The sequence below is a fragment of the Magnolia sinica genome, chromosome 10 (genome assembly GCF_029962835.1).
Source record: "Magnolia sinica isolate HGM2019 chromosome 10, MsV1, whole genome shotgun sequence".
NCBI lineage: Eukaryota > Viridiplantae > Streptophyta > Magnoliopsida > Magnoliales > Magnoliaceae > Magnolia > Magnolia sinica.
Window position 1 is genome coordinate 79,188,177 of NC_080582.1, and position 11,535 is coordinate 79,199,711.

Here is an 11,535-nt window from a genome sequence, read left to right on the forward strand (position 1 = left end):
TGAGTGGCTGATCTGGTGATCTGATTCATATGAATGGTTTGGATGAGTTCACCTATCACTGTGGGACCCACTAGATGCATTTTCATTAACGTTTTAAGTCTCGGTTTCGATATGCGACGGCGGCTCTTGTGAGGGGATGGAAACCCTAAAGTCTACGTGGATTGTAAGGCAGGGATTTGCTGAGGTGAAGGGCTAGGATTGAGGGAGGTTCCGCATGCGCGTAGACAGCCTGGCAATAACGTGGAGTTTCCGTTTTAGGAAACCATCACCTATTTGCACCAGAAATTGTCCACATGCACCCATGTCTTAAGGTACGGAAAAAGCTTGGTTTTGGTCAGATCCCAGGTCTGAACATGATGGACAGTTCAGATCATCTGAATGAATGGTCACGGTGGGCCAGCTTCATCACGAACGAACTCAGTCCGTTTAACTTCCGTCGCGGGATTTTTTTGAAAGCAGAGAGGAGAATTTCCTCATTGGTTCGGGTCAAAGTGGTTTGACCCAGATCCAGATTCAGTGCGCCTCGGCTACGCATGGTTTGTGTACACGCATTGACAATGTGGGGTCCAATGTGATATTTTTCTTGGATCCGGTCCGTCAGTTCCTTTTGTAATACCACTTTAAATATGAAGCAGATCCAAGGCTTAAGTTGACCATATTGACTGAAATATGCCATTAACCGCCAATTATCATCGATCCGACGGTTGGATCGGTTCAAATCTGAAAATCGACGGTCAAAAAGCCCTAAGGGAATCATATGTATGTTTTTTTTATTTTTTTATTTTTTTATTTTTTTATTTTATTACTACGAATTCCTCCATGTAGTGTATTACTAAATTAGGGTAGAATTTTGTTACTTTTTTTTTTTTTTTTTTTTTTTTTATACAATTTTGTTACTTGGTTATAAATTATTTTTACTTTATTATCATTATTTATCCATATATTTAACATGTGGGGCCTACACTTCGTGGTAGGTATCTTAATTTTTAGGATTCTTATTACATAAATGCGTCATATTTCATGATTATGAATTTTATTATGATTTATTATGAAAATTGTGGCTATACTTGTCTAAATTTGTTAATTAATTTTTTTAAAAAATTGATGGTTAAATAGTTTCCAAACCTACTCTCAAATGGTCTTAGGAGTTCGATATTAACAGTAGGTGGCTTGACTTGTCCATCATAGGGATTGAGATTTTAGAAATAAATTTATTCAAGGTTGTGATAGTCCATTTTGAAACTATCAGATGGATGGTTTGATCTATAGGTGGAGATTACATCTAACCATCAGAATTAGGCTGAAATGAGTAGTTCCATAATTTAGGTTATCAGGTAACACCCAGGTACCGAGAAATACATGGTGTTACATAAAGGGTGTAAGAAGAGTCTACCAAAAAACTGCATCAACACATCTCACGTTATCGAACGCAAGTATGCAATTTCATTGACAAATATGTCTAAAGGAATAATCTTCTCTTAATCAAAGATCCGCATTTACAAATCATATGATTTGATGAAATCCAGACTTTTCTCTTATTTGCTTGTTTTAGATGATCTATTTTCTCATTCCAAATTCGCATATTTGGAAAGATCTCTAATATTGAAATCTCATAGTGCAATTATGCAACCATGAGAGATGGCCGTGCAGTTACACAACTGCTATAACAAATGGGTAGATAGTTACTCAATAACTACCATGACATGTATTTCTAATCAAGGTGAGGCCCACTTGCAGGAAATATGTTACAGTTTCCATAGGCTCATTGACGTTAATATATGAGAAAAATACTACAAAAATTTAAGACTACTTAGTCACATGCATTTTATTTCAAACTATTTATTATGTGACCAAAACCGGGTATTTCGTTACCTGATGATATAGACTTTGTTCGTACTCAGTCTCATTTTTCCTATTTTTCATTTGTATGGCACATCCAAGCCATGCAAAAGCTGGGCCACACCATGACGATCACCTGAAAAATCATGCGGGTCCACTCATTGGGTTGGAAACATTGTTGAAATTAATAGACGGATGATGATCTGATTCAATGTACAGTTGTAGCCCACCTAATGAGTAAATCATCGGGGCAAGAAAGATGGGGTTGTATGTGAAAAGTTTTCACATGCATCGCTGCATGTGACGGATTGGCTACTCCCCCTGACACTAGCCCCAGGGCTGGTGGTCGGTGCTCTGTGTGCCCCACTATGATATATGTGTTTCATCCTTCTGTTCATCCATTTTTAAAGATCATTTTAGGGCTTGATCGAACACACCACATGAAAACAATAGTGATTGGATATCCAGCATTAAAATCCTCCTAAGGCCCACTGTACTGTTTATTTGACATCCAATCTGTTGATTAGGTCATATAGGCCCAGATGAAGGGAAAAAACAAAAATCAGCTTGATCCAAAACCTTTATGGCCTCCGAAATGTTTTTAATGGTCGACACTCATTCAACACTGTTTCTTGTAATGTGGTCCAATTGAGATTGAGATATACCTCGTTTTTGGTCTCATACTGTAAAATGATCTGTAAGAATAGATGGACGGCATGGATGAAACACATACATCATGTTGGGCCCCACAAAGAACCGACCACTAGCCATTGGCTGGTGTCAGGGGGCGTAGCCAATCCGTTTTCGATACTTGGAGTCATGTATTGGAACGGGACCCTCCTGGGACCCACTGTCAAATCATATTTGAAAAAATAGGACGGTCATTCATCAAGTAGGCCACACGTGTTTCAAAGACGTGTGGTCCGTCTACCTTATGGTCGACCAGCTAATTATTCTTTTGCCACAAAATCTACAAGGTGGGCCCCACTGTATTTACGACTTGGATATCTCACAAGACGTGTGGATCAGCTCATTGGTTAGATGGTTCAGATTGTTGGATGACCTTCCCACGTGTAATGGAGAGAGATGGTTCTTCCATATTTCCATATTCGGATATTCTTCCAGCTCTACTGTATCATCTCCAGACTGGGAGTTGTATTAGGTCTCATCGACAGTTTAATCGATTCATCTGGGCCGTCTATCAATGCAGCCTATTCCTCGTTGACGGTCACGCAAAAGTTACACCGATCAGATGATCCTTTCCATATGCAAGTTTTTTTTTCCTACCTTTCTGTTGTTCAAGGCATGAATGAGCCGGTTAGGATGATCAAATCCAAATGATCCTTCTGAATCATAGAAAAGGAAATTGGGGTTCATCAAATGGATAGTTCATATTTACAATTCGACTAATATATATATTTCTCGGAGATCAAGGAATTCTTAGATTGACCAAAACACGTTGTGATGTTCTCAGCCAATCAAGATCTGTTTTGGTTGATCGAGAAACTATGTTGATGTTTCGGTCTACGGAAGGTGCTACCAAGCAAAATGCGTAAGTGCATGTTTTAATTTTTAATTTTTTATGGAAGTGTATAAATATGCTTCTGATTATGCAATTAGGGTACAACGAAAGAAGCTTAACACATTTTCAATGATTTTGATGAAGTTAGGATTTTTCAGCTGTAAGTTATTCTATATCTTGTAACTTTTTGATTATAGTGAATTATTTGTCACTTGATGTAGTAGGTTTTTCTTATAAGAGTTTTTTCATGTAAAATTTGTATATTATTTATAATTGCTTGAACATATAAAATTCGTACATTCTCTATAATTGCTTGAATTTTTCTTTTCTTTTTTCTTTTTAATCCTATCCTTGCCTTTATGCTAACAGTCTTAGAGAATCATGTCACATCTTTGGTTACCCGTGTTTCCATCCATCCAATAAAGTCGTACTAGTCAACCATGATATGAATCCTACAAGCCATTGACCATTCACATGGCATTTTTCTACGTCCCCACAAATTGCTCAAGTACTCGTTTTGTAACTTTGTCATGATGATTGTAACAGCTGAGTTAATTTTAACAAGTGTTTGTGATTTTTTGAATGACTAATGATCTAGTAAGCTGTGTATTGGAATTACCAAGCGGATGGTTGCATTTATACTCATCATCATCCATGTCACCTATTTGGACCACCCAATTCTAATCCATACGGTTGGAATGGGTCTACAGAGCCCACTTATGAGAAACTACTAATAGGTGGGTCTCACACGATTTCTCTAGTTATCTCTAGTGCATATCCTTTTATGGAGGTACAATTGTTTCTCTCATATTGGATATATATTACAGTAAGAGAAAATTGAGAGAATATCTAATTATTCATGTAGCTCTTATTATAGATCATTTAATCACATCCGATGGTTATTCTAACCGTGAATCAATAGGTGGATAAGCTCTATCTTGCTCTCATAATGACTTGGTAGATCACTTGATGAGAGCCATCTATCTTCAGCTTTATTGAGGTCGATACTTAATCGTGTAGATACTGTTGGATCTAATGGGCCTACCCATCCGTGCTTATACACTCTTCATAGGTTGATCCTCGAAAAACTATATTGATCAGACGATCTTAACCGATGGGCCAGCGGTTTTAAAAAATTGATGGACAAGATCATTAGTAAAGAACTGTCGAGTTAGAGATGTTTAGGACCATATTATTTATATGGTTTTTTAATAATACCAAATGAAGATTGGACTAGATAGGTCATTTCTCTTTATCAATATCAACTTGTAATTCCAACTGTGTGGATTTCGTGGTTAAAGACTCTGCGACTTGGCTGATCGGCCCGAGTCAATACAGATGACTCTGCATTCATCAACAAAATTCGGGCTGGCCCACTTATCAGGCGGGTCGTACCTACTGCAAGAAAATGGATGGTTTGGATAGAACTGCCAACGTCCACATTCAGTTTGCATGTTGCCCGTCTAATGAGTGAACTGGCTTGATTTTCTACATGGTCGTATGAGGAGTGGGCCGACCTAGATTGGTGCTCAGATGTTCCGCACGTTTATTAAGATGATACTTAAGCTTCCTATACACTTGCTTATGTGCAAGTGATGTAGAGCGGGTCGTAGACACTTTCATGGCAAAGGACCAGAGAAGGCCTGATCGGAGGCAGAAATGATCTGGACCTTTAGAACCTTAAAACAGTTGTATCTTACAAATTAGGATGAGTTTTTCGACATATTATATATGATTTTGGGGTTAGTGAACCTACTTAAGCCAACCAACGCCGCTACGCCGGATTGCCTATGCCGTATTTGTGAGATTCCATCGTATTGAGACATATAAGTCATGCCCAACATTAAAACGGCTTAGAAAAGTTGGGAGAATAACATAGTTGAGCCATATTGGACACTTTCTATTTTTGCCCAAAAACCTTGAAGTCTAGTAGGAATAGATGTGGTCGATAAATAGTAAGTTTACTATTTATAGTAAGTCACATTTTTAAGGTGTACCAGTATAAAACTTCATCCTAGGTTTGAGTTCTTTATTTAAAGAGTTGTAATTTTTTTCTTATATCATCAACCAAGTTATTTCAAATATATTAAAAATTATTTCTACTATTATCTATCTTAGATTTAAGGAAGCTCTATTATGAGTAGAGAGAGCTTCGTGGATTTGGAGTAGATATGCCTTGACAAAGATGGTGATCCACCTCATCATGTCCCTCCCTGCGTCAAGCAAACCTCCCAGGTTGCAAATTTTCAAACATGATGCTTTCAATCTCAACAGCCCATACTTAGTCATAATACACTAATGTGGATTATAAGTCCTAATCGGTAACTGCACATTTTTTGCTAACATACAAAGTTCCGCTTTTGGGACCCATGTTTTAGTGATCTGAACCGTTCCTCTGATAAGGAACATCCAGAAAATCTGCCAAAATAGATAGTTGAGAGAAAAAGTATAGCATCGGTTCACATTTGATGAACAAAATGGCAAATGTGGAAGTGCTGGGCTCCTCCATTTTGGGAGATCTCTCGGGAGATTCCTTACATCCAGGAGGAACATCAGATCAACGGTTTGGATCATGGAACCATGGCTCCCACATTTAGGAAATCCTATGCATCCGCAAACTGTAGTAACACTAACAATTATCAGTCTATAAGCTGGGAGAATCGTTTCCAATAGCTAAGAGGATTACATGTAATACCATTTCCTTATTTAGATACAAACTGGTGAGCTTTCATCATCTTCACAAACATTGCAATTATTACTCACTTGCCATGCCCAGACCCATATCTGGAGCCTTCACCATAATTGGATCCGGACCCTGAACCTCTCCCAGAGCCGGACACTGAGCCATAGCCCTCGCCATGTCCAGAACCAGATCCTAAACCAGAACCATGCCCGGGTCCGGATTCGGATGGTCCGGATCTGGATGGTTTGGATCCTTCACCATATCCTTGACCACGACCGGAACCTGAGCCAGCACCAGAACTGGCATATAACCCAGCAGATGAACTTGCCCCAGAGCCTGACCTAGAGCCAGAGCCAGAGTTAGAACCTGACCCAGAACCAGAGCCAGACCCGGATCCAGACCCAGAAGCACCACCACCTCCCAAGGCAATTCCCACTCCGGCACGCACACCAACCCCAAGACCACCACCCAAGTCCAGACCCAAGTCCTTTCTAGCAGCTCGGCTCTCCACCAACAAAGCACATGAAGCAACAAGCAATGCAAGTGCTATGAACTTGAAGTGTGCCATTTTTCTCAACTGAAGTCCTTTGTACACTCCTAAAGGTGTAGAAGTTCCGAGCTTCCAACGAGCTCTAGAGTTTACAAGGAAAGAGAGGACGGTTTGTTCTTTATAGACAGTAGTTGGTTGTGATATATGTAGGGAGATGAAGGGCCATGTATTTATAGATGGTTGTAACCGTCCAAATGAGATGATGGTACACGCAAGTGTGAAATGGATTAGAAAAGAAAATAAAAATAAAGAAGAAGCTTGTGGTGGATACGTGTACATGTAGTGTAGTGGAGCACTATGGTGCTTGGTATGATAGTTTGGAACTTTGGGACATGTCTTTGGTTGGTAACGCCCACGCACTAAAGATGATAGTAGAGTATGGTTTAGGGCCATGTATTTATAGATGGTTGTAACCGTCTTTGGTTGGTGCCACCCACGCACTATGGCTTGTTTTCGGTGACTACTGTTTTTGTAAGGAACATGTATTAGGTACTACCCCTGCCTGTCCCAAGCCTGAAACGGGCTGGGGCTCTAAGGGGCCCACCGTAATGTACGAGTTTATCAACACCGTCCATCTGTTTTTTCATATCATTGTAAGATATAAGCCCAAAAATGATGCATATCCAATGCTCAAATGAACCACACCATGGAAAGCAGTGTTGTTAATTACATACATCTTTAAAACCTTCCTAGGGTCAACCACAATATACCCAAATCGTCATTCAGGAACGGTTTTAAACCGTTCCTAAATGCTTCAGGAACAGTTTAAAACCGTTCCTAAAGGAGGCATCGCAGAAACGGTTCACAACCGTTCGATACCATTTCAATTTTTAGGGACGGTACTTTAGGAACGGTTTTAAGCCGTTCCGTTTCTAACGGTCAGATTTTTGCAACAATTTTAAACCCTGCTAAGAAGATAAAAACAGCAACTGTCCACATTCAACTAAAAAAAAAAAGAGCATAGTACTAGTGAAAATATTGATTACTAAACCTACCAGCAGCTTTGAAAATATTGCTCGCATAAAATAGGATGCCTTCACTTAGCTGCTGCAATACTAGTAACCCAATTCCTACCTGCAGGATACTATGAAAATTACGTTCTGACATTTACTTATGTGAAAATAACAGTGTATAAAAAATAAATTATAAATAAATAAAAAACTAGGCAAGCTACAGTATCATTAGAGGAAACCAACATCTTTGCTTGAGATCAGAAAATCGGATGGCTGTTCTCGTGCTTGTGGAAGCTACAAATCTCTGCATGAAGAAAAGTTTGATTAGCCATCCCACTGCAGTGCCATCATAAACTTCCGAATGTAGTTTATAACATAATATTTATCTCTTAAAATCACAAACCCATTGGGCTGAAGCATCTGATCCATCTCAATGAGCAGATCTTCGATGCTACACCCACGCTTCTCTATCTCAGAAAATACAGTCCAAGCATGAAATCATAGGTGCGTGGTTAGGTAGAAAATGATTCACATCTGTATTTTATGCAACAATAGGAACCCTAGTTAAAATACTGGAACAAGAACATCAGCAAGCAAAAAGAAAAAAAAAATAAAAAATAAAGAGGACACTTGAATCCTGGAGGCTTTGTATGTATACTATTACTATCATCGAGCATTGAGTGAATCAAACATGACCCACGTTTCATAACTGATACCATGGTAGACCTGTCCCCAAACTCTTCACATGGAACAATCCTAATCCATCAGTGGGCTGCAAATTGGGGTTTAGAAAAGGTAGAGCAATGGTCCACATTAAACTAAATAAAGGGCCTAAAGATTGGAAGAGTAGAACCTTCCTATCCATGAGGAGATTTGACTGGTTTGTTCTGCCCAAACGGATGCAAAGACCTGCAAGGAAGAAAAACAAGAGTTGTATTAGAAGGGAGAGTTCCATGATGTTTGTGCAGCAAAGCTGACTGAGCATATAGTTAGGGAGAATATTGAAAGGCGAGCTTGCAGAAGTTCTAAACTGCATAATTTGAGATTGATGGTAATCAACCTCCTCCCCACAATTTGGGCATGATCCCTTTAATGCCACCAAGTCATTCCTCCACCAGGACATGGAATATGATATGGATTTATGGACATGGCATGAGACACACAAACTTGGGATGACAACAAATTTTAAGCCTTTAGTCACATCAGCCCAATATAGAAGATAAAAGGAAAGCATATATCAGGTTGAAGCTGGGGTCATGTTTTGCTAAGAATTCTAAATTCTATAGACCACCCCTGTTTTGATTACACATTAAGGGCCTCAAAAGGATGAATTCTCCAGTTGAAAACTTGTAAATATGTTCATACCACAGGTAATCAGCCTGAAAGAATTGGAAAATTGAGATTAGTCCATTCCATGTTATCAACAAATAAGGTAACAGTATCTACAAATATTGGAGTTAAATTTATTATGTTAACATATTCAGGCATCATAAGAACATGCAGCTCACCAATAAGGAAAGTATCATGATGATAGCTTTAATTAGGAAGGAAAAGTATTGCTGATATTTATTTATAAAAAATAAAAAAAAAAAAAAACTTAAAAAAAAGAGGAAAAAAGGAAAAAAGGAACAGAAAAAGAAAAAGAAGAGATCCCTAACAATAGGTTTAACAATTAGATTCCAAAGAAAGGCTGAAAAGAGGTCGCTAACAATAGATTCAACAATTAGATTCCAAAGTAAAGAGTACAAGTGGCAAGAAAATTGATAGTTCTTTTCTTTTTCTTTTTCTTAAAGATGGGCTTGAATCTGAGACCTCAAGACTGCCAAGCATTGAGCCATGGGCTTGCTACCCCGAGGACTTTGAACGTTGCAAAAAAAAAAAAGAGAAGGAAACCTGACAATGCAGTTTGCACCTCAACACCATTGCAGTTCACAATCTCACAAGCTGCCACAGCGTCCTGCTTGCCAAAAGTCAAGACCCAAAAAACAAAATCATTTGTTGCACCATTTATAATGCTGATACAGCACATTGTGCAACTTGGCTGAGTCAGAATGAGTTCTAACAACTTAAGGACTCATCAGATTCAGGCATCTCTTTTGAATTGGACCCTCAAATATCATCTTGCATAGAGCCGATATCAAATCAACTTGGTATCAGACAATATTTTTAAAACTATGACAAGTAATCAATCAGGGTTGTAAATATTTATTCCTACAACAATTACTTTACAAGATGAAAGGAAAAAAAAAAAAAAAGGAAATCACAGCCATAGAATTTGGAGAGCACCTACCCAACATGAATTTCAATTCCCAAATTGAAAATGGATACTCAAAATCATTATGGTTGTAATTATCAATTCCCATGCTAAATTACTATAGTAGTTGCAAAAAAGAAAAACTACATTAGTTACCAACAATTTGTCAATCCAAGGCACACTTCCATGTACGAATGATACACTTCAACCTGCATCATCAAACACTCATCTCCTTAAGATTTTAACTATTAAAAAAAATATGTTCAAGATCATTGTCAATTCATCCATTCAAGTCAGCAAACCATATTATACTAATTCAACTGTATTCTCATCATGTCATGTATGCTTTTATGGCATGTAGAAGTATGGGAACTGGCTTCAAACTTCCAGAAACCCAAATACAGAAAACTAATTACATGAACATAAACATTACGAGGGTCATTCAACTCACAGGACATTCATGGAAAACAACTTACCGGTTTCCACTGCCGAGAGAGTACTGATGTTTCTATTGTGGCCAGCTGGATCCTATAATATTATGATAAATAATACAAAATCAGTCAGCTTCATAATGTGTATGAGTTTTGGGTATGTGAAAACCATGTCAACTACTCAAGAAAAAGCAACATGCAAATAAGCCCAGGATACTGCTGGACTCTCCCAGCGAAATATTTTTCTCACTCCTATTTTGTTGGCGACCTCCACTTCTTCGAGCTTATCCATCCATATAACTTACTTTGGTTCTGCTCCATCCAGAATCAGGTCAGTGATTTGAACGCTCTCCATTGCATACAACAATATATGCCATGGCTATCATACAGCTTGTTATCTTTGTAATTGAGGATTGGATTAGTAAGGTCTCTAAATCACCTTTAATCCTTTAAACATATTGCAGCCAGGAACATACCTTTACCATGCACACTATGGAATGCAAAAAGAAGCCGGGATCTTCGGCTCGATTCTAGTGTCGGTCCCTGATGGGGTCACTGAACCTTTCACATTCGACTATGTTCGAAGCATTTTTTATGGATTTGACCTTCAAGTGGCTGAAATTTCTGTCTTGCACAAGAAAAGACTAATTGTTGGCATTATATTTCAAAGACTGCTGCCTAATAGCCTAGTGGAAGAAAAAGCATCACTTTGGATGAAAGGTGTTACCTTGCAGAGATGGTGCATGAGAGTCATCTTGCTGTTCAGGGCACGTGTGTCAGTGAGTTTAAGAGTTGGCAATTATCAGTAGTTTGGTTTCTAGGAAGCTTTGTCAAAGAAATGTACTTACCAAAGATCACATGAATCACAAGCAATTAACGTGTCAAGAGTTAAACCTTCCTTGATTTTCACCAGTCCACTTCTTAACTTGCAACCATCACCATCCAAACAGATAACTGCCTACAAGTTAATAGTTATATAAAAATCAGTGGTAGACAATAATTTTCCATTCTGGATAGCTCCACCAAATATCACAGAACTTCAACTGTTAAAAATGATTTGCCATTCAATCTAAAAGAAATAAATGATTTTCCATTCTGGATAGCTCCACCAAATATCACAGAACTTCAACTTTTAAAAATGATTTGCTAATCTGTTGTATGACTATTCAGTACCTACATTCTTTGGTCATATATTGGCTCTTATAGTTTTTTTTTAAAAAAAAGAAGAAGAAGAAGAAGAAGAAGAAAGGCAACAATATTCTAAAGTTGAATAGAACTACTTCCAAGTTTCCACCCAAGATTG

At 38.2% G+C, this 11,535-nt stretch overlaps 1 protein-coding gene and 1 long non-coding RNA gene across 2 annotated transcripts in view; both read right to left on the bottom strand.

Moving 5' to 3' along the window:
- LOC131217096 (glycine-rich cell wall structural protein 2-like) overlaps positions 1 to 6,696 on the bottom strand; it is a 38,932-nt gene extending 32,236 nt beyond the window's left edge. The window contains exon 1 of the mRNA XM_058211846.1: positions 6,386 to 6,696. Coding sequence (XP_058067829.1) covers positions 6,386 to 6,612 — 227 coding nt within the window. The 5' untranslated portion in view covers positions 6,613 to 6,696. The remainder of the gene's footprint in view (positions 1 to 6,385) is intronic.
- Positions 6,697 to 10,541: 3,845 nt separating this feature from the next.
- Positions 10,542 to 11,238, bottom strand: LOC131257555 (uncharacterized). The gene is made up of 4 exons (XR_009177496.1): positions 11,081 to 11,238; positions 10,960 to 10,990; positions 10,709 to 10,856; positions 10,542 to 10,630 (listed from the first exon to the last, which is right to left on the bottom strand). It is a non-coding gene; the product is annotated as an uncharacterized LOC131257555 (long non-coding RNA).
- Between the last annotated feature and the right edge of the window lie 297 nt (positions 11,239 to 11,535).